General features: G+C 39.9%; 1 protein-coding gene and 1 long non-coding RNA gene across 8 annotated transcripts in view; one reads left to right on the top strand and one right to left on the bottom strand.

Moving 5' to 3' along the window:
- The window catches only part of LOC143422476 (uncharacterized), a 38,933-nt gene that overhangs the window by 10,463 nt on the left and 3,816 nt on the right, over positions 1–24,654 (top strand). For 6 of the 7 annotated variants that reach the window (XM_076893146.1, XM_076893149.1, XM_076893144.1 and 3 more), the window contains 4 exons: positions 13,966–14,308; positions 18,319–18,487; positions 23,778–23,961; positions 24,236–24,504. In XM_076893146.1, the coding sequence (XP_076749261.1) occupies positions 13,966–14,308; positions 18,319–18,487; positions 23,778–23,961; positions 24,236–24,504 (965 nt within the window). Of the gene's footprint in view, positions 1–1,712; positions 2,070–13,965; positions 14,309–18,318; positions 18,488–23,777; positions 23,962–24,235; positions 24,505–24,654 lie in introns of those variants that run through there. The other variant, XM_076893142.1, reaches the window with a different exon arrangement.
- LOC143422495 (uncharacterized) lies at positions 36–673 on the bottom strand. The gene is made up of 2 exons (XR_013101724.1): positions 615–673; positions 36–543 (listed from the first exon to the last, which is right to left on the bottom strand). It is a non-coding gene; the product is annotated as an uncharacterized LOC143422495 (long non-coding RNA).

Below are 24,654 nucleotides of genomic sequence, written 5' to 3'. Positions count from 1 at the left end.
TCTACTCGTACATAACCTAACCCATACGAGGAAGAGAAGAGATCAAGATAGAAAACTTATTCTGACGCGAGAAGGACAGAATATCGCGGGTGACTGGAGGCAGCTCTCGCGCGAACGGAGATGTCACGGAAAGCGGTTACGGAGGGCCGAGAGGAGATTGGTCGGCGTCGCTGCCGCCGTCGCCACTGGCGGCGTGCACGGACCGTAGAGGTGGGGAAAGGGAGTCAGGGGATCGTCATCCTCAGGTTGGAGGCGGTGGCACTTACGTTTAGACTTCAGTCGGCACCCGCGACTCACGCGGTTACGAGTTCCTTCGTTTAACGAATTGTTCGTGAGCACGATCGGTACCAGTGATCGGTTACCGTTTCGTTCCATCGAATACACGCCAGGCACACATACACTTTACTTTTATCAACCGCGGATCGGTTCATAAAACCGTTCCAGAAATACACTTCGTCATCGATCGTTTCTGCTCTTTTAAATTTGGACGGCAGTATCGTACCGTATAGATTCGATTCAGAGGAATACATCGTAGATGTGCATCTATGAGAAGTCAGCAAAAGGTCGCCGGTCGAGATTGCACGACGTTGCAGACACGCCGGTTTATCATTTACGATTACACAAGTGGAATCCGTCGAATGAGAAAAGAGTAGTTGCGTTACGATCTAGTATATATATATTCGATGGTTTGGAAATTAGTTGCGCACTGTCACGGAGAATTACAGCTGTTTCCGAACATAAATCAAAGATCAGTAAATACGATCGTAAGATCGAGAATGTCTCGTCGTTCGGTTTTGAAATTCTTAAAGCAAGCCTTCGTTCGAAGGAAATCCAATTGAAGAGTTCCGAGTTGGAGCCTATCGATGTCAAAGGAGTTCTAGACGTCTCGAGACGTAAAGGGGACCTGTCAGGAGCGACACGTCCCGAGCACGTTGCCGACAGTGTTTCGAAAGTTGTGATTTTTTTCCAGCCGGTACATACGACGACCTCGTCGTATATACTCACTCGTAGTAACCGCTTCCCCACCCTGTGTGAAACTGTGACGCAGCCCTCTCTCTTTTCCACGCGCTTCGCATTCCCGGTCGTTTCCACTTCTTTTTGACCGGTCGGCCTGTTCGACGCGTCCTGGCACGACAGTTTTATCGGTCGTCGCAAGGCTATGCGTGCTCGACGAGCACCATCAGACGACGACGTGTCTATCTACCTCCTCTTATATACGCGCCGCTGCTTCGTGTCTCGCCGAGTATTCCGGCAAAAACCGCGCGCTCGTCGTTAAGGGGAAGCTCCGCGGCGCGTGACCGTGTGCTGCATACCAATCGAAGTTCCTGCCGAAGAAAGTTCCAAGGGTCCAGCCTTCTACATCGAAAACCCATTGCAATAACGGTCGTCGTAATTACCACTGCGTCTCGTCCTCGGCTCCTCGTGGAATCTTTTCTTCGTTTGATCCTTGCTTACCAGACCGGGAACGGAGGGTACGTTACCGGCAGAAGGAAACACGATCTCGGTATTGTCCTGATCAAAAATTCACGGATTCGAGGAATATCTATATGCGGACGATCTGGGATTATGGAGTAGAAATTTCTACGTGGGAAGAGTGACGAATGGATACGCACGTGGAAACCTAGAACGTTCCTCGGACGTACTCTGAGAAAAGAGTCGATTTTTCCGGAAAGACGGAAACGAAGGAAACGCAGAGGAACGACTGTGTCTTGGTGTACGTGTATTTCGAACTATTGGTGCGCGAGGGTGTACGCTCGTTCTGTTTTTCTTTCGTGGTCCGCGTGTGCGAGATCGAGCGATCGCCAGGAACATGGGAGTTCTGTTGGTCTCGGATGGCACAGCGGCGGTCCAACCTCGTATGAATTTGAACGCGGTTAAAGCTGCGGGAGCGCAGCGCGCGATCGACGTCGGTAACGAGACGAATAACAATGTAGACGGGCTCAGGGACGCGAATAGCCTGTTGCCGACGCAGGTTGTCGGTATAATCGACGTGGTCGTCAACGACGAACCGGTGCGCAGCTGGATGCCGCCCCCGCCTAAGAAAAAGTGGATACGGCATTATCTGCTCGGTGAGCGACAATCTATCATCCGCCTTTCATCTTTAGATCTGACGTCTCGGACTTTTCTGTCCCTGATGAAACGTCGATGATGCTCTAACTAACTGTCGTTTGTAATACGAGCTGTTGTTGATTGCCGACGATGAATTTTCCCGCGTTCCTCTTACTCGGCTCGTTAGAATCAGAGTCTCGTTTGTTTACGCCAGTAAGAAACGTAATTGGTTAACAGAATCATCTGTTACTCGAAGTTACATTTCGTAATGGAATATATTATATGTGCAGGTAATTAGGCGATCATATTTTTATCTTAATGAGTAATCATACTTTCCATATTTCATCTTCACAGTATTACGCTGGCAATAATTCGAAAGTTTGATAAATTAACTATTATTATCAATTAATCGTTGTCTAGATATTAAAGTATGTATAACGGTATACCAATATTTTTCACGATCACTGTAATTTTTGACAAAAGCTTCTTCCGTATTCCATCAATTACAGAAAAAGAAATTTGAGATTTATTATCGTTATAAATTTGTAGTAGCTTTGGTTTTAATTTGAAATTCAGAAACTAATCATTCTTATAAATAAGTAGGCCGGCTATTATCAGTACAGTGGTGTAAAATAAATTACGGTAGTATAGCTGTATAGTAATAATAAAAGAAAACAATGTCCAACAAATTTAGATTTTATTTCAGGTTATTCAGGATTAATTCGGAATCACACACGTGATGCACGGATTACGAAAATTCTGTTCGTTTTTACGATGCTAAACCAAACGGTATTCGTATCGTAAACAATTATAAACAATTTTCGTAAAATCCATCTGCACCAGACTAACCCATCTCAATTTTTTTTTAAGTTGAATCATATACATTTATCTTACTATTTTACATGTTATATATAACTGGGTTTTACATATAAAAAGCTAAATGTGGATCGATTTCGTTTTTTATTATATTTTCATTGATTAATTGACACTCGAGTCTTTTGTAACAACAAAGAAAAAAGTTCCCACTTGTGTTGCTATAAATCTGTTTTCACGTTTCTTAATGAAAACTTGAATTGTTTTCTCAAGTTCAGATATAACTCGTGCGCACATACATTCCACGGTATTTACTTTGAGAAATTATTGCTAGTTATTATTTAACGTGAAAATACGAGAAATTCTGTAAAGAGTTTTCAGTGTTAGCTTCCTTTTTCTTTATTCTTGCGTGTACAGAGCGTTCTCCGTTCGCACTTAGCTGCCTCTTTGTTTGCCTTGGTGCGTTCTTATCGTCGTTGAATTTTTGATTCAACTATCGAGAGCGGCGAGGAACATTTCCACGGCGAACCGCTTGCATGGTCGTCCACGGTACATTTATTTTAACGTCGGAAACGACGATAAAGCCGCGATCCGACGATAAACGCGTTTTAAACGATCCTTTATCGATCAATTACTTGAGTAAATACGACCCTATAATTAGAGAATATCGCGGCGTTATTGAATAGAAAGGGGAGCAAGTGATTACCGCGACTAGGCGGCCGTTTCAGGCTTGTTACGGAAAGAGAGCCAGCTTTTTCTGCCACGTTTCCTTATTTATGAATGAATGATCGCGATAGAAGAAACTCGTTAAGGGTCGATCATAGATTAGTATCGGGCAATCACGATTTTACACCGTTTTAGACACGTAATTTGTATCTCTCGATTAGTCGCGATAAACTCGGGTAGTTATATGCGCTTTACTGTTGTTTCGCCAACATTTTCTTCGCTTTTTAAATTAATAGAATAACGCTACGGTCATTACGCTGTAAAATTAATCGGAAGTTTTTCTATCCTCCACGTTTCATTGCACAAAAGCGTTCGAAGGCTAATTACATAGATCACATAATTATATTTCACTTCCGCTGATATTATAGAATCTCGAGACATTCCTCTTATGCCTTGAATACTTTTGCTAGCGACTGTAGCGATTAATTATTCTGTTCGAGATCAACGAATTAAAAATAGATAGAGTGCACCCTGAACGATGCTTAATTTCACTTAGAAATTGGAATATTATCTTTTGTTGAATTGAAAACTATTTATTACTCGCTGTCATGTCAACAAAGCAAAATCTACTACGGTGTATACGTGATTGGAATAGCGGAGTTGTTCTTTTACGATGCTGTCGGATATCGCAGCTCTGATCTTTTTACTGGTTACTTTTTACGTTGTTATTATGTATTTATAAACAGAGAATCTGAATGACTGGGACAGAGAATGAAAAAAGTTCCGTTCGAAACGCCGGAGGGGGATATCTTGGATTATACTGCGTGCCGTATCGCATAGTCGTTCGATTTTTATTAAATCGATTGAATATAACCCGATGCCAAAGCAACATGCATCGCGGAACTCAACTTCACGAAATTACGTCACGCAAGACCGATGCACATTCGACGCACGCCGTTTAAAACGAAGAACGGGTCGTAATCGTCCTCTACACCGCAGCTGTACATAAATTTCATTTTCGAACGGCTCGACTCATCCCAGTTTTTTTCCATCCGTGACTAACTGTGCAAACTGTTGTGGGTTACATGCTAACTGATCGTCTAAAACAATAATCTCCGTGCCAATGGCTTATGAAGCGATTAGAACTCGCGTTTACTTGATTATTAATCATTTGCGGTTAAATTCGAAATACGGTTTGCAGGATAGTATTCTATTTCACGAATATTTTTACAAATTTTAATGAAAACGCTCTTCGTCCAGTGAAACATAAACGACTGGTAAAGAATTTGTTTTCTAATATCTATCGTGGAAATAACTCGAGGTTAAAGTTCACGTATAAATCATATACAAGGTGGTTCAAAAATCGGTCGTCACGTAAACAGGCAGTTTAACACAGAAAATATGTTGAATACGTGAGAAATGTTTTTGTATCGAATGAACGATTTTAGGGATCCGACAATCATTTTTTATCCGTAAATTCTTCAGTGCGAGTCAGTCTATATGTTACGAAGATCGATTTGTAGATCACCCTATACATCTGACAACAGCAACAAAAATTAATTAGAAGTAGGGGATCTTTTGATACTTTTGAACAGGCGCGTACATATATTAGACCAGAAAGAAAGAAAGAGCTTCTCTTTACCGATAGTTGTGTTTATAGAAAAACCATGGAATTACGCCACAAGGCGGGTCCATCGGGCGCAGAGTTCTCTTTCTGATCGCCGGTTCGATTCGCGAAATTGTCGGAGCGCGCGCAGCCGGTGTGTGCCTTCGGTTCTAATTTTAAAACCGGCTCGGTTTGGCGTGACATCAAGGCAATTATACGCGCGTTCTCGCTAACGCTGCTCACCGGCCGTGCCGCTCGACACGGCTGGCTACGTGATCCCATCGATTTTCCATTTCATCTTGTCCGCGGACGTCTCGCTCCTTATCACGCGGCACGTGCTCGCTCGCGACTCCGCTATCGTGACCGTGACACTGTACTTAACCATCGGCTAGGCAGCAGCAGCAGCAGCGATCCCTTGTTGTTGCAGTTTTCAAATAGAACTACGTAGCGCGAGATAGTCGTTGAACGCGTGACAGAGAGAGAGAGAGAGAGAGAGAGAGAGAGAGAGAGAGAAGGGGAGGGAGAGAGAGGGAAAGATAGGCGGCAAAATAGCTTGTGGTAAAATACATTGCACTTTTTATCGATCACACCATCGCGCAACCGGTGCAACGTTTACGCTCGCTTCGTTGCACTGTAACGATGTTGATTGCGCAACGTGCTCGTACGCGTAGGTATAGATATTAAAGGTTTAAGAAGAAACAACGTGGTCGTTCGAGGTCAGATCGCAGGGACGAGTCGGTGGGGAAAATTCGTAATTTAGGATTGTATTTGTACAAAATTGTATTCGGGGGATTATTGGGTCGAAGCAAAAAAATATCAAGCTGCCGTCTGTAACAATAAATTTCGTTGAAACTGTTCGATATGCCTATAATAGCTTTACTTTCTATTAATTATGTTTCCTCCTAAATATGTCTATGACACATTGCCATCCTTTCAGAATTCGAGTAATTTTTAACTGTCAGATAAATTAACATTCGTTAAATGTCGAAAACTGATCTCTTCTTTTAAATATTTGAACCTTTAGCGGTGTATACAAATTTGTACGATCGATTGTACAATATATTGATCCGTAGATACAGATTCGTAAAACTTTCACTGTTATTGTAGTTACAAATCGTAGTGACATTACATAAAAAATTGTCTATTTTACTATCGTCTGTATACTATATTGTGCCTGGTAGCTCTTTTTATATTGGAGGATAAGAGAATGATATTCAAATAATTGAAACGTTGTGATAATAGTTGCCTTTCCACCATTGTTTAGTCAGTCCTGCAGGAAGGCCTGCTATTCATGTAACTAGATTTCGTGTATATAAGGTATTTCGAAGATTGTGGTACAGCAGTAAATTAGACGCCATTTAAAAATAAGCCGAGAACGTACCGCAAAGTTGTTTTGTTTATCCCTTCGTTTTGGAGGTGATCGAATCTGAAAATTTTTTTGAATGGTTTAAGTTTGTTTGTGAACTCGCAATTGAACTCGGGTGTTGAAAATCTCGAATGAAATTGTCAACGTACCCGTTGGCATCCGCAGTGAGCAGGTTCAGTCAGAAGTTAGTCGAATTAACACACAGACTCGATAAATTTTTAAGCTGGTTTTTTATTGGAAAACGAGATTCGAAACGAGAAAAACTTTTCATACATTCCTCGAGAAGTGGATACAGAGGATAGACATGATTTATTTCAATAATAGTTCAACGTAGTATTCGAATTAATCGACATTAAACAAGTATTTGAAGTTAGATACAAACATGAAAAATACTGTAAGAAACATTTAATCTAAATGTGAATTTTATGCACAAAGACGAAAGAGTTTTCCCGCTTTGTTAAAGAATTAGGTTCTCGCTAATTTGTTACTTTATCAGAAAAAGAGATGTAATGTACGATAGGTTTAATCCAGGAGAATTTTTGATACTTTCGAAAGAGTTTAATGATGATCGATGGCCAGCCGATTATGACGGTTTCACGTGATTAGTATTGGGAACGCAATTAAAGTTGGTCCCGTCGTTTGAAGGGGATTGGTTCAAAGAGAGACGCCGTTAAAAGGAGCCGTCTCTTTTTTTCCTCAGCATCGAGGATGCTTCGACTTAAAGTGGTTACGCGCGCACGGCCTATAAATATTCTTTAGCTGAACGTTAGGTTCTCGCGTTACAACAGGACCAGCGATTGAACTAGCGGGACTAGATCGGTGAAAATTTTAAATAACAGTATAATCGATATCGATCAGTAAATTATACTTATACTTGGTTGTTTGATTTCAAAGGGAAATACTTGAGATCAATTGGATCACGTGGTACACGTACGATAAATACTTGAACGATGAATATTTTTGCCAACAAATTTTTCTTTCAATTGATCTTTTATGTTAATTATGGAAGCATCAATTGGATTCACGTGAACCAGTATTACGACATACGAATTGCATCAGTTTTTCGTACATTTTGTTTCAAGCGATGCAGTTTAAACGCTGAAACAGTGTTTTATGCTTCAACGGTCAAGGTCACGCGTTGCCAAGACTAAACATTCGAATCTTTATTAATGTACGGATAAGGTCTAAAACAACTGTTAGTCAGTTTTAAGTGACAATACATGTATTCGCGGAACGATTGTACAGCTTCATCGAAATATATCATCTTTTAAGCGCACAAAGTTTATCATATGATATATATATAATTATTTGTTTTCAATATATATGTAAATATCTACGCTCCAGCCGATTAAATAATCTACGTTGTACGTATCAGACCGTTCCCACCGAGTTTCATCGGAATAACTTTACAGCGGGATGAGATTCTCTTTCTGTAGCGATAAATGAAAAGAACGAACCGGGAACATCGCTATTCACCATTTATACCCCAACCGATTTGTTAACGGATCTGAAATAGTCGTGGTTCAGTCGGAGGATTATCGCGTGGCGTGGACATCGATTTCAACAGGCGTGCTTACATTTACATCTAGTTACTTTGACCTCCAGTCGTCAGCTCGATTTCATGCCGATCTCGGCAGATAAAAGGCCAGTCATGTTGTTTCGTCCCTGATCATTTTAGCTCATCGCGAGGAATTACCATTCGAACGTCCGTCTAGACCTCTCCTCGACCACCTTTTAATCTCGTCGCTTACAGCACTTATTCACCATCAGACTTTACAAATTGTCCGCGCAACAAATTCGTTATCGGTTAGGTGGTGTCGATATCGAGTAGTATTCGTAATATTATCGAATTATTTCTCTCTAAAATGTCTCTAATCTAGGATCCTTCCCTTTCCACCGAACTTTGTGGACTCTCGATCGTGCGTTGAATCGTCCGCGCGAGAAATTTCTTATCGGTTAAGTGGTTTCGATATTTAGTACTTGCGAAAGTGTCGTTTAATTTTAAGCCGGTTTTTTCTTTTTTTTTATCGTGTTAGCGTTTGTTTCGAGTAGATTCGTTTCAAAATTTAATTACAATAGATCGTATTTAATCTTGGCCTCGCAACTTCTCCTCTCCTATAGATGTTACGAACTCTCCTTTGTACGTTCAGTTATTCATATAAGAAATCCAATCAATTCAATTCAAATTACATATTTCTACTCTATTATTATATAAACATTCTCGTAGTTTGTTTTTTGTGAGTCGTTTAAAAATTTCATTTCCGTAATTCGTCGTCCCAATTTATGTTCATATTTCGGACGGGAAGTTCCCGGCGGGTCTTGGCGAGTTTTACGAGACGTTGTTCGTTTTATCGGCCGTAAGAAAAAAGTTTTCGCGTTGTGAGAACGGGTTCGCGTATCAGTCGGTTGAATAATTCAAGACGCGAGCAACGAGAACAATTTTCTTACTTCCGCGCATTGAATAAATAATTCCTAATTTAATAAAACACACGTCACCGGCCTAAAGGATAGAGGGGCGCTTTCCGTGTTCTCCTTTATTACAGTTCGAACCCGACGTGACGCGTGTGTAACGTCTATGATCGCGACAACGGAAATCGCTATTGAAAATTCGAACTTCCCCCGATGCTCCAAATCTAATAGCCTTTCTCCTTTTAGTTGATAGCGTGGTTGCTGGCACGACGCAAAGTCAGCGCGCGTGCGCGTTGAAAAAGCACGACTTGCATTTCGGAATTTTCGGATTGAATTTTCAGCCAGAATTTCTGGCTCGATTCAGTTTTTCGTTCGTCTGATTATATATGAATATAATATATTTTGGTGATTTTTCTTTGTAAGCACACTTAAATGATGTATCATTAAAAATTTGCTAACAGGAGGATCGCGTCAGTGGATATCAGTTTTGGACATAAGAAATTAGCGGAGGTTGCTATTTTTAGGTCAAGGATAAGCTATTCGACTGAGCAATATACTTCTCTTTATCTGTTATTCCAACAGTATTTTTATTTGCCTTCGACTATCTTTTTATAGCAGTTAATCTCTAGTATTTCTTAAATAACCGAGTCTCTAATTGAATATCCTTTCATCAAAGCACACTCTTTAACGAAGTTAGCTTCTACTTTCGAGTAGATAAATCGATTAATTCAACTTCAATTTTACGGGAGAGTTCTGAAATCTTTACTATCGTCATATTGTACTTATCAGTTTGTTGTCCAAGGGGGTGTTAATTTCATCCATCCACCTTATTATATATTAATTATCGGAGGAACTAAAAAACTGTTATTAATAATTATATAAAAATCGCGAATCTCCTTTTACTTTCGAAAATTTTTTAGGTTCAGTTTCGTAGGTTTATACTGGATAAATTCAAAGATTTACATTTTGCTCATTTTGTTTTATCTCGTGCGGAATGAAATGCTGGGATGAAAGCTTGGAATAAATTGGTGCAGATGGGAACATAAGATAAAATGCGAAAATCGTCTAAAGGATTTAACCTGTCGAATGCGTCATCTCTGTTACGCAATGTTAGACTTCCTGTCCCTGTTTCGAGAAATCCATCGAAGTAAGTAGGTTATTCGACAAAGATCAACGAACAATTGAAAGATATCTACAAAATTGTGAATGTTGTGCTAAAGTTGTAACACGTAATAATTGTGTTAAAACATAACTGCATCTTAACTTCAGGAATTATCTTTTTCAGTAGTCATTTATTTAGACATCGAACATTGAAAGTATCTAGTTATTCAGTATTTTTAATAATGTATCGTTATTATAATCTGAATGAAAATTTTGATAGTTCGATTTAAGCAGTTGAAATTGATATATTATTGGTTAGCAAAATTTTCATTAAAATTGTAACATTTGACAAAGTAGTTTAGATATTTGAGCATTAAATTGTCCATTAAATTTATTACACGCTAAGAGCGAGTAAATGCAAATTTTATTGGCAGAGGTGTCAAAAGTATTGGTTCAGTTAATTTCAAACGTAATAACTTTGAGCGAACCATTAGATTTCAATTTTACTTTACCTTTTTTTCACCAATGTAACACGTACACATTCCTTGCGCTGAAACAAAAAGACACAATGAATGTATAATGGTCCATGACAAAAACTTTTAGTTGAACCGTCGAACAATCTGAAATGAAAATTAGATTTGCTTTATGATGCGTGTCATTTGGAAATCTTCGATACTACAATTTGAATATCTTCGATACCTAACGAACGTTTAAACAAATATATATAAATAAATTTTTATCTTTGATATACACATTCATATAAAAATAAGTAACTACTTTTTACTGCGCAAGAATAACTTAATATCGATACGCGTTCAATTCTTAATCTACTGCCAAATTTAAAATCAAGTACTGTACAGTATTACTAATACTCTACTGAGTATTATCCGAGAGAACACTGTATAGATAACGTATCCATTACGATATTTTTTAGAATTGAACGGGTGTAACGTTCTAAAATGTTTGATGGAAAAAAAGGAAAGATTCAGCAGGAGAGAAAGGGAGAGGAGAAAGCAAAATACGTTTGCATCGTTCGCTAGGCTGCCGGCGAGACAGTCGTGTCCGGTAGAGATTGCAGAGCCGCGTTGGAAGCCACGTTTTATTGTTAGTGTTATTCGTCGAAGGCAGCGCCGGCAGGCGTGCGTCGAGTGCAAGGTATATCGTTGGTGTCTCCTTATACTTGTTGTTCCCATGGTACGTACACGCCGTCTTTAAGCCCGGAATAGATTTAGGAAGCGTCGAGCTATGCGACGGACCTTTGCCAAGTCTTCTGGTACATGAATGAGTTCGTTGCATGTGCGTACACGTGCTGCGCTAATTTATAGCATCGCGACGAATCGAGCGGCTCTCTGCGCGCGAGAATTGCCGATCCTGCAGGATCGTCGTAGCGAAACGTTTCGGCCGCTCGCGAACAGCTCATTCCAACCGTCTTCTCCTCAACTCCATTTATCTCTTCAAACCTGTTTATTTTTTCTCTACTTTTTTCTATGCTCTTATCAATTGCTGGCGCTTGGCATAATTGGTTGTGCTTAGCTGCCTACACTCGACAGAAATTTTAATATGCGAAAGGGAGGTGAACGTCAGCGGTAACATACTTGTCGGTTGAACATTTTCTTTGCGAGAAGAATAAATAACGTGTTGATAATGAAAGTCCACAAGATTATGACTGCGCGCATGCTCGAGCCGTGTACTGACCTATGAGCTCTCAGAGCATTAGGGCACGCGTATGTTTAAGTACCTTCAAAGCTATCTTTCTTCGACACGAAGCAACGAACGTAATTTCGTTATTATTCATTTTCAATTCATTTTTATTTCTGCTTTTGGTATTCAATTTGAGAGTTTCTTTGATAGACGTACTTTTAACTTTAAGATTCAGAATGAGAAAAGAATTATTCGATTATCCTAGGAGTTTAATTGCAAACAATTGAATTTTATTACATTTTAAACAGTTGAAGAGTTCTTGAGTGAAATTGCAACGTCACACCGAAGGTAATCAAACGTTGTTATTCTGCCATAAAAAGATGTTTTTCTAATATACAATCGTTATTTGACACATTGTTGACTATGTTGTACGCAGACTATTGGTCGTTGGAAATTACGATAGTCGGTACAAATAAAATTTCCATTAGCAATATCGTTTGCCACCTTGCAACAATATTATTTAAGCGACATAAAGCATGAAGAATTCAACGTATTTTAGTCTTCTTTAGTTAAACGTCTTAACGTAATGTCTTTATCAGCATCTAATCATTATTATTAGATAATTCAATCTAGAGTGAAAATTAGACTGTTAATAACTTCTCGTAAACATGTTCTGTCCATAATTCATATACTGAAACACATAATATTGCATTGAAATCCATTCAAACACACGACTATGTGTTACCGTAGTACAATTCTCAAACAGTTTCATTTATTCAAACACCGTACAAGGGTTAAAGCTTGAACAGACCGTTTCCCTTATTGTGGGCTCAAAATTGATTAGTTGGCCACGCTTTGAAATAATTTTGTAGACCAGCACGAAAGATCAATTACTGCCAAAAAAATTGTAAGTAAAATGTAGAAAGTGTTGGTACGAGGGGAATAGATGGAGAGGTTCGCGTATCGAAGCCATCGCCACTCCAGAGAAGCATCCGCTAATCTTAGGCGAGAACACAGTCATTCAGGTTCGGGTATAGAACAGAATGGGCAAGGGGAGGCTTTGTCGTCTGCATTGTAGAACGCAAGGAATTGCTGTGCCTTCGTGAATGCTGTCCAGAATGAAAGTTTCAAGACCAGCCAACTGCTCGGGCATTACCGCCGTAAAATCTTCCCTTTCTACGGTCCCCTTCCATAGAAAAGCGTTTACCTGAGAATTTCTTGGCGGCGAACCGTCTGAATACGTTCACCTGTGCGGTACTTTCGAAAGGAACTTCCTTTTCAGGTGCAATGATTAGGATACGGTTTCAGAGTAATTTGTAACCGCCTTCTTAACCCTCTGTGATCGGAATTTTTCTTTATGACAGTTTTCCTTTATGACAGGAACAATTATAATTGACTGATAGTGTTTTCCTTTTGCTTGGAAACTAATGATTCTGCCGTTAATATAGTGGTATGCTAATGAAGTGTAATAATACAGTAGTAATGGAATAAAACTAGGTTTTTATAGTAGGTATATTGCACCTTTTAGATACAGCAATTATCAAGAATAACAAGAAGCTTCTGCGCTTATTTCATTTCCTTGAAAAGTATAAGAAATTCAAATGCGTCCAGCCATTTGTCAAATTTTTTTACCAATACATCTACTGGCACGTATACGTATGTTAATACGATATGTTTTTAAATGTTTTCGTTATGTTAAAGAAATGCATACATGAAAGTTGCACTTTAGCATGCGCCGCAAATGTGCAAAAAGGCTAATGTATATAACCATGCTTCATATACTATTGTGTATATATTACGTTTTAATTTATATTTTGCGCGTAAGATATTGTTATCTTCAGAAACAAAACTTCACGTTACAAACTTTACAAAGTGAAAGAAGCAGTTGTGCAATGTACGCTTCCGTATCATAAACAAGCGTACCGAATTAAAAGAGCTAATCTTTTAAGCACTATTGCCGTGAACGCGCGACAACATCACATTCGCCACTAAGTTAACGAGACACGAAACGTACGAAGTAAATCTACAACTGTAAATCACCTTTTACCTAGTAATTTTTTACCTAAAAATTTTGTATGTTCTTAAAAAGAAAAAAAAATACTGACTGAAAATTTAAATGTTAACATGTGCACGACAGCACACGACGGCAGAATAACGATGAAATAGCAATAAATTAAAAATTGCAATGTAGGAATTTTTTAAACATAGGTGCGCGCATTTAAGAAGAGAAGAGGGGGAGCAGAGAGACAGTTACGGATCGTATCGATGTCGTTAGAAAATCTTTAGAGGGAATTAATTTTCGTTTGTTTTCCAGAGGAAGAACCGGTGGAAAACAACAGGACGAACGGAAATCACTCGGCTGGTTCCCGAGGTAGTCCCGTGATCTCAAACACGCGAGTAACGCCGCCCTCGGCGAGCGCGAACTCGGCCCATCTGACCGCCCTTCACTCCGCGTCGCACCATCTCATCCCTCACCACCAGCAGCAACAGCAACAACAGCAGCCGCAGCAACAGCAACATCACCATCACCACAACAATCACAACAACACGCATAATCCCTATGTGGAAAATCATAATTCGAATCACTCGCAGCAGAACGTCGGCAATCTCGTCGTCGACGTTGAGCCGGGCCACGACAGTAAGAAGCATCGGAACGGGTAAGATTATTCGAATTTCTTTTTACCTCGTTTCCAATCGATACGATGTACGTCTCGTTAACCTTTAATTGTCGAACGTGAACCCGTCGTCGGGACATTACGTATATATATATACAATACGTAGATTAACTAGGAAAAAGAAAGATCCCATTTACGGGGGGACCAAGTGTAACCAGTTTACGTTTTGTTTATGCTTCGATTTATTTATCGTAGTTGTAGTTCCATTATACGTTTTAGTAGATTATAATATCGTTCGTAAAGAAAATGAATTTCGTCGACGGTTAAGGGTTAACGCTCTTGGTGCGGATGGTGTAATACGACACCGTGAGGAATTCAATCGTCGCAGAACTATTGACTGCGTGCGCGAGCGCAGTCTGGAGTGGAAAGAGGAGATAATGAGACCGATTCCGTACCTCTTTATCTCCTCAAATACCTCTCGAACTGCAGTTTGACGATTGGACGATACAAGTAGTGCTCGCTTTAATTTAACAAAGATCTGCACGGTTAAATTTACTCGACTCATCCCCGCTTCCCCTCTCGCTCGCGAGAATTTAACGGTAGACATCGAACTTGGTTAAAGTAAAGCGAGCGCTACCTCTACGTGTACTGTTTCATCCCCTGACCGACTACACGGGTTGGACCGTCACTTTTGCGGCGAGAAATCTTCGTTCCGCGAGTTCGCAATGGGAGTGTCGAATCGAATTGTATGAATAAGATCGTATAAATTATTTAAGATAGGCTTACTTTGTTAAGTGATGTATAAATAAGCTTTGGAAGGTTAAATTAGAACAAATTTAGGATAAGGTGTAGAATTCGTCTTTTCTTCTGGCGTATTATTAAAAACCTCTTTTAGTTTAGCGTATTTTTAATTATAATAATGTAGATCTAATGTAGCTTAATTTAGTTTAATATAGTTTAGTTTAAGTCTATACGTGGTGTTTTGTGGTCCAACGACCACCTATATACAAATTATTTCTTTTGTTAATCTTTTAAACTATTTTTATTTAATTTCTATGCACATTCAAATGGAATAAAATATAACCAAAAAAAAAAAAAAAATTTATAAAAATTTGTAACTAAAAATTAATCTTTGTAGAGTTTTTGATACAGATAGATTTCAAAGAAGTAGTTACTTTATCTTAACTGTAGTTCAATATTTTATGTATTTTTTTAATTATTTTTTTTTCTTGTTAACTTTTTAAACTAACAGAAGGTACGAAAAAAGCTAAGTTAAAATTTGTTAGACGTGATACAAAAATAAAAACAGAGGAATGAGTAACGTGGAAGCGTGTAAAAACAAAATACAGATCGAGATCATTCACCAATACTAATACCAATAGAAGCACCGAATAAATTCCGCAGTACGTACTTCGTATATGGTTTAAGAACAATGAAATTAATATTGCAATTGTGAGTAACTTTATAACGAGAAATCGCTTAAAATCTAGTTACAATTACGAGATTACTTTATCCGTGTTTCACTCCGCGGAGAATGAGAGTTGCGATTCAAGTTGAATAACATAGTATATGAACGATCTCCATATTCCTATTCATTGTATGGATATACCATGCTTTTTGCAAATTTATATTAGTGCTCGATACTTTACACAGTTAACACATTTTAGATAATCCTTTTTATACACGATTAGCATGTTCCGCGTTTTGATCAGAGTTTCAAGTCCGGACGATTGGAGAAAAATAGGACTTGTATTGTATTTTCAGCAATTTAAATACCTCTAACGGAGATTTCATTTCTGTCGATAATCCAGGCCAACGTGTTACCACGGAAACGTGGTAAACGAACAATTTGATCGGACGTTACGCTAATATAATTTCACAGTTTTTTATCTCGATGGTTTAGAACACAAATATTGTATATATTACCACTTTACCCAAATTTATTCTACTTTACTGGCGTACAAATAGCTCTTAACCGTTTCTTTGTGCTGCGCATATATTTACCTACCGTACACTATGGTATAATGAATTTTTTTTTATTGTATGTTCCCGAATTTATTATTACGAATATATACAGGAGAAATGGACAATATTTGAGTTGAAAGCCATTGATGTAACTTTTGGTTGACATTAAACAGGACCACACATTAATTTCTTGCAACGAAATACAATACATGTACACTCCAATTTCTAAAGATATTCATTTGCCTCATTACCTTCCCGTTACTCCTCAACTATGTACCATTGGAAACTTCCCTTACAGATCGAGGACTTAGAGTCATATTGACCTATCCATCAAGTCACGTCAGAAATAATCACCTACCATTCAATAAACGATTTACTCGAATTAATTATGAAATGACCTGGTACACTCTCTTGCATTTCGTTACAATGAAGAACTTCAACGATTTCATTCTACTTTAGTTCATATTTTTCTTAGACGATTAAAAGAAAAATGCATAGCTTCGTTTCTTCACTTTCCCGGCGTGTTCAGCTCGCCTGTTTCATAGATTAAAAGATATACTCGACGCATGCGTGTACGCGCGATCTAATTATAACGATAAAAACTACACGCATGTATAAAACACATAAAATAGATAAATTTGAAATGTCATCACTTTTGATGGATAGACTCGTCTAATTCTAAACCCTCGAAGTTCCCGTCCGCTCCCTCGGCCATCCCTTTCGCAAACCCCCTCAGATTCGCCTGACCACTTCCGGGCCACGGCAGAATTATTTCCTCTGTTATCGCGGCGCTCTCGTTCCGTATTTCTTTTCGCATTTCCACGGTTCCGCGGTGTCGTTGGTCTCCTTCACGCTTCTCGCCCGATATGTCAGCCTGTTGCTTCGCGCGTACCCTCCCTCCCCGCGTCTGTTCACCGTTCTCTCTTTTCTCGATGGACGGGCAGCCAGCGTCGGGGTATATAAGAGAGTCTCCGCTACCCATTCACGCGGTGCACGTGTCCAGGGTGAATGGCACGCGCACGCCGCCGTCACTTGCCATGTCGCGTCGCCGTGAGACCGAGACGTGTAGTAACGTATCGCTCGTACGCGGTTACCGCGCCGCGGCCAACGGCTACACGCCCGCTCCTACAACCAGGATCATCGTAATTCGTCTACCGTTCGTTTCCCGATCTTAACGCTTTATTGTCCGAGTTCGAACGATTTTATATACTCCGTTAGCCACCAGTATATTATTCTCGCGCGTAAACGATTCATTTTGTAAATCTCGTTTACTAACTTTTTTGCTCTTCACATCTCTGCGCATACGGTATATGTACGCTTTTATGATAGAATAGGATCATTTTTGTTAGGATCGTGAAATGCAGATACACGTATATACTGTTTTTGAAGCAATGAACGCTAAAGCGCACAGTTATGCCACGCCAGAAATGCGTTTAAGATTGAATCACTCTTTTAGTCAGAAATTTCGAAGAGTCAATTGAAGGAATGTTTATTCTAATGCAGAACCGTTATTGCATGAACACGTGTTCATTTTTATGAGAGACTGAAAAGAAGAAAAAAAAAGATGTAAACACGTATCCTTTCAATAGCGCACGATTCAAATGGAACATCGTCGTTATCCTCCCGGGTAGCCATTACCAAAATTCTAACCGTTCTGTTTCGCTCTTAATATCTATCGAAGAGTAACAGGAATTGCTCCGAGTTAGTCCAATTGCCAAGCACGGAAATGCAGGAAATTAATTGAAGATAGTTTTGATAAAAAATTTCGTTCAAGCGGACAGTGATGCAAGCGCGATATACATGATCTCGTAGCGTGTCGTGCCAAGCATCTTGCGCGAGTCGCTTTTGAGGACGCTTGACAAATTAGAGGTATTCGAGCGTATAGCATAATTTATCCCGGCGCATAAACATATCAGAGATTTGTATACTGTGTACAATGATGTTGCTTTATACACGGCAGCTGCGAAAATCGCCGGATTTCGAGTAGCGGAAATTATTCTGTCGTCGACGCGATGAGTTGAAACAGAGGCCAGGCGTAATCAGAAAATACCGCCTGTCTACATGTATATCCGTTTCTCTATTTCTAGACCGTGTGTAATCCGATCCGGCACCAGAGAAGTGCATAACAAATTGGAGAAAAATCGGAGGGCGCACCTGAAGGAGTGTTTCGAACTGTTGAAGAGGCAACTACCATCGCAGGAAGAAAAGAAATCGTCGAACCTTTCGATTCTTCACGCCGCGATCAGGCATATACAGGTATGTAAACTAACAATCTACACGGTTTTGCCGTACCACGTGGAAAAGACCATTTTCATGTGCATCGTACAATAAAATTGATGTAATTGCTGTCTCATATATATTTGTTTCTCTTTTTTTTTAAACGACGCTATAGATAAGCAGCGTCTGCAAGACATGTTTGCACACATTTGTATCATAGCATGTACATACCGACTAATCAAGATCTGGTATTGTAGTTTACTATTACTCAGCGGCTGTGAAATTAAGGTGTTGGAAGAAATTAAAATGTAAACTCGCATTGAATTCATTGGAGAGTATAATAGGTATACAGAAACACTTATCATAGATCATGCAGGCCATTTGCGAAAATAAAGTTTGCACAAGGATTATATCCATTGTTTACGTACATCTAACAAAGACGTCTAGCATGCTCGTCGCACAGATTAGGCTCGTATACTTTAGTATCGTAACAAGTGCGAATTGCTCGGCTAGTTGCGTCCAAACGATTTCGATATCGCGAGTTGCTCGTTTCATTTCTGTGAAATAAAATTTCATTTATTTATGCAGATTGCTGTGATATGCGTATACGAAAATACGTAATTCTTTCATTTGATTCACACGGTCCATGTGTATCGTGGATATCGATTTCAACGTGCGAATTTCTAACCGTCAAAGGATAGATTTTCCTCGGTGTAGAAACATTTGACAAGTATATGTGTTTTTAAATGGGATTCAAGCAAATTTATTTAACTACTATAAACTTGGTTAGTTTTACTAACAAACAGTTTAATGGTATAATTGTACATATATTATTTTTGGTGCATTTTCGGTCTAGTTCTGAAACGGACATTAACTTTACGTGGTATGACCAGAAAGAGTCTCGCGTGAACACGCGTCCCCGCGAAGGTCGACCACACCTCCTCCTTTCCCTTCTTTCGTGATTCAACTGAAACCCCTTCTACCAGCTTTCTAGTCTCTTCCCGCAGTCCCTACTTGTGCTCCTATATCCATTTCTTTCTACTATTTAGTCACCTTCTCGTATGCCTATCACCAGACAGCTTGTGTTTTCTGTCTCTTTCTTTCTATACTAACGCATGTTTCCCTTTTTACTTACATGCATGATCTGCTTGGTTCTTTCCGTTACGCGCGCGCACACGCACACACGGCATACGTATCGGTCCATCGTACGTACAAAACCGTAGTATCATATTTCTTTTACTTCTTTCATCGTTATCCTTTTTTCGGTCTTGGACACGCCTGCGTTTGTGATATGTTGTTTCTATTTTTCTTCGCGAGAATGATTGTTTTTTTACTATTTTTACTATCTCATCTTTCGTCTTTGTCCTACAGCCTTGCGGTCTTTGTCGGTTCGCAACACACGGATTCGTTTCTAGACACGCTGTTCTCCCACCACCACTTTATTTCTTCCTCGTGTTTTCGTCTTTATCTCTTCTGTCTCGCTGCCCCCACTCTTATCCTAGCCTCGTCTCCTATCCCTCGCTTGTTTCCTCCGGATCGCTCCCGACCTTTCTTTACGCGTACATCTTCTATCTCGTACTTTCGTGAATGTAATCTTGCTCCGTTTCGTTTCAATAGTTCCTCTTCCTATACGTTTCTCCCCACCCATTCCTCTCCTCGTTTTCTCGTCTTTGTCTAACCAGCGTTGTTCGTGTCTCTCTTCCGTCTCCTTCGAGTCTCGTCTTTCTCACTCTAGGTCATCCTTCGTCTCTCCCCACCGCAAAACGTTCGCTTTCCTCGTCTTGCTCGCGTGCTTCGTGTCATTCCACCTCTTCGGGTATTTCGCGTCCTCTGTGTACGCGTATACACACTGCGCTCTTCCATGTAGAGCTCACCATACCTATATAACTTCCACGTGACTACGCGGCCATTGGTGTCAAGCCGCATGGCACGTACGGCACACGGTGCTATCCGAACTTTTATCGTTCGACGCCATTGTTGATGACTCCTAATGATAAGTAGCACGGCGCGCATCGCCACGTTTCGACGTAGCGAAATTGCACGCCGATTCACTCTAATGCCACACTCCCGCGCAATTAAATGGGTTTATTGTTTCTGAATTTCTAATTGACCGATCGACCATGCCCTTGGAAACATGTCGCTGACGTATGTAGGTAGTTGCGTCGCGTGTTTACAATTTTTTAGATTTATGCGTTTCGATCGCGTTAAAAAGTTAATGAAATGCGTCTGTTACGGTTACAGAGAGCATTTAGATGTATTTCTTTCCTGGTTGTAAAAACATTATCGAAAGGTCGTAGTATATATGTTCAACATCGATATTGAATCTTAGGTACAATCGAGTTCTACGGTCGTCTTGGCGTTTAGGTTAATTCCAGAGTACTGCGCGCAACTGCGCGACATGCAAATATGCCGCACGATTACCAATGCAATAATAACTTCATGAATAGCTGCCAGATTTTCAAGATCGTTGACTAACCTACGATATTATTTCGGAGATTAGCACGATTGTCGTAGCTGCGAAGCGAGGTTGCGTCGCTTTTGTTCAAAGCTTAAATGCCAAAACAGAAGGTACATGTAGTAGGTCCCGTGGAAATATTTCGCTTCATATTTTGCTCGTCTTGATGTTATTCGTAAATAATAGTTCAGTCGATAAGTACGCACGAAAAGAATCCGAGGGTAATGGAAATGATTAGTCGTTAAGTGACACGACAGTAGGACAATTCGTTGGACAGATTGAACGTGTTGGACTAATAAATATCGTATAAAGGGATACCCGGCAAAAGAGGTACAGGAACGAAGTATATAACTGAGATACGAATGGAAGGAAATTGATAACCCACTGTAGATATTAAGACGTCTCGGGCGCGTTCGACTTATTTTTGCTTCTTTTAAGTTGATGAAAAATCCGCCAATTTTGCGTATATGCGGGTTCGATAAAGTCTAATAAAGTACATGTACACGATTTCCATGGCAAGTACGATGCGCAAGATAGATAAGATGTAGAAAGAAACGAAAACGCTATTTGCGTATATGCCAGTGTATATTATACGTGAGAATCCTATTGGAGGCGGATTTACCCACGTGCTTGCGAACCGCGCGTGCGCCTATTCATACAACGGCCTTCGTGCTCCTTCCTCCTCACCTCTTTCTGTCTGTCTCTCTGTCTCCTTTTAGCTTTCCCATCTTCCTTCTACATACAACCGTCTATTTCCGTCCTGTTTCTCTGTCTTTTTCGCAATGTACAGGGTGTCTCATAAATTTGTATTGAAACATTTCCAGTACATCATAATAAAATGCAGAACACGGGTAGTTAAATGTTTTTTCCTATTTTTATTACTCTTATTTGTTCTTTAATCTTTTTCTTTGGAAAGCACACGCTTCCCATGGCGTGAAATTTCAGGAAGTTGGAGCAGAGACAGAGTGATTTCTGAATGGAAAATTATAGCTTCGGATTTTTAATATATAGTCCCTAACTGTCTTCGCTGTAGTAATCGACAGTGTCAGCTGTTGAAAGTGTCGAGTGGTTCATGAACTAATAGCGATATTGACCTTAATATCCATAGGGTGTTTAGTTTATAGCTTACGAACAGTACTAGTTGTTGATTATATATTTTTCGTTTTATAAAATCATTAAACAAATTGATTTATACATTAATAATATAATAATATTCTGCAATTTTAAGTATACAATCTCTGTTTCAATAAACGATATAATAGAACCGATTTTATTTACTCTTCTTTGTATAACTTCTTGTTTATGTAATATCTTAGTTTTTAGTTGTATTATTTAAGTAGTACAACGCATGAATAAAGCTTCTACGGAAGCTTTCGGGACACGCTGTATTTCCATCTTTTCGTGTGCTCCCTCCTTACTTCTCGTATTGTACTACTCTATCTTTGTTGTTTGTTTTATCCCGTTCGCTCGTCCATTTGCTCAGCTTAGGCCAAGAGGTACCCTCGTCCCGTTCTCTGTCTGGTTGTCCGTGCGCAAGTTGACGATCCCGGTCATCTGTTTTCCGTCTGCGTTTGCTCGCGTCGTTGCTCCCTCTCCTTCCTCGCCTTTCTCTTTCCCTCTCCGCGATGATTCCACCACGTGTGCCTATATCAGCGCGGCGCGGCACGGCGTGTCGGTAGCGATGGTACTCACTGTCACGTGCGTTTCTTTGCGAAACGTTTCTGCTGATATCGGAATCGAGGACGCTTATCACGTTTGGAGAGAGAGGGAGAGAGAGACGTTCCTGAAATTTCGGCCGCTGCAAGGCGTGCATCCAGCAAATATAAACCTGTTTCGACTATTTCAGATTATTAATTGTTCTATAGGCACATACAAAATTATTATTTCAAAGTTCAATTCGAAATTCTGTATAAGAAAAATTTACTAAGATCACCTTCGCACATAAATTAGTTCCCGCGTTATATCGAAGTAACATGAAAAATCGTACTTGCACCAAATCATGCATTGTGCACCGTGACACGAAATCGACTCGTGGAAGGTGCAACGTGCGCAGACCGTCTCTTCGACGAATTCTCTTATCGTGACTCGGACGTGACATTTTTCAGCAACCTGTGACGCGGATCGGGCGAGCCACGACTGCGCACGAGCTTCCACACACCTGACCGGGTTCGAAATTTCGCACACGGCAGGAATTTCGCTCTCGCATATTTCCCTCCCTCTATATGGTATCCCTAAATACGCGTTCGTCGTTCGCAAGGCACCGTTCTTAGCCGTCACGTGCACGTTCCTTCACGCATTTTCACGTTGACGTCAAATGCGAAGGCTTTATCGTATTTCGCGGGAGAGGTGTCCTGAATCTGCAGGAGTACCGTGTGACGTCCGCGCTGAACCATTCTCGAAAACGATACGAGAACGTTCCTGCCGACTTTCACCCATTTTCTTTGCGTTCCTGGCTATTTTCTGAAAGGGGCTTAATGGGATTTAAATGGTTTGCGAAGTTAGAATAAGTAGAGGGTGATGGGGAAAACGGAAAATGTACGTTTTTCCTAATTTTCCATTTTATAGCATGTTTTGTTTCTTGCAAAAGTTTTTTAATTTCAAACTGCCATTCATGGAATAGGACTTAAAATCTGGTGTAGCAGTAACAAACGGTGAATGCCTACTTTGTAATAGAATAGAACAAGGGGTGATGAGATTATTGAAACTTGAATTATTTTATTCTTCCGTTGTCAGATATCGCTTCCTCATCAGAAATCGTGGAAAAAAGCAAGATATATACGAAATATTAAAAAATACAGAATTACATACTCATATGTTAAGTAATCGTGTATTGAAAATTTTGTACATTGTTTAATTGCAAGGAATTTGTTGTAGACGTTGAGGAGAAGGGAGCGAGATTACGAGCATGAAATGGAAAGGCTTGCTAGAGAAAAGATCGCTGCTCAACAAAGATTGTTAGCTTTGAAGAAAGAACTCGCAGCCACTTGGGATCACATTGATTTTAATACTCTTCTACCGGAACAGAATCCGATTGCCGATGTGACGGCCACGAGAAGCGGTAAGTTTTACAGCATAACTATACACGTTCGTATGTTACACAAATAAACCTTTAAAAGTTAAATACAAGTGTTGACAAACTTGAATAAACGTCAATGGAATCGTTTAAAAGTTAAATTAAAAAATTGAGTAACATTAATCTTCTATTTTGAAGCAAAATATCGTTATTATCGATGTTCCTTCTTTTGTAAAACGGATCAAGTTCCAGGTTTAACGTACCAGTTGTAACGATCATTCGAACGGATGAAATTTTGATCGATCACATCCAATGAAAGTTTCAGAAAGCATGGAAGTAGATGTAACTGGACTCGCTCGGGGTGGGACGAGGTACAGTAGCACCAGTAGCCTAAGCAGCGCAGCAACGGCCAGTTCACCGCAGACTCTTCAGACCACCAGCACAACTTCTAATATCCATAATCAGATTGCCACTGCGGCTGTTGTCTGCCAGACGCAGGGTATGAACCTTGCGCCAAGTTCCAGGGAAAGTCCACCTGCGAGTTCGAGTCCTGGGACGCCCGCACCTAGCATTCCCACTCCGGCACAGGTAAAAGAATCGAGATTCTGACTCATACCGCGCTCCATCTATCTGTAATCCACTGAACGTGTTTAGTTCGCTGCCTAATAATTACAGCGTATACACGTACATGGTAATAAATTGTGATTCAGATAATATAAAGAAGACCACGTTCTGTTT

Source organism: Xylocopa sonorina, chromosome 3 (genome assembly GCF_050948175.1).
Source record: "Xylocopa sonorina isolate GNS202 chromosome 3, iyXylSono1_principal, whole genome shotgun sequence".
Classification (NCBI taxonomy): Eukaryota; Metazoa; Arthropoda; class Insecta; order Hymenoptera; family Apidae; genus Xylocopa; species Xylocopa sonorina.
This window is presented reverse-complemented; position numbering and strand designations above follow the sequence as displayed.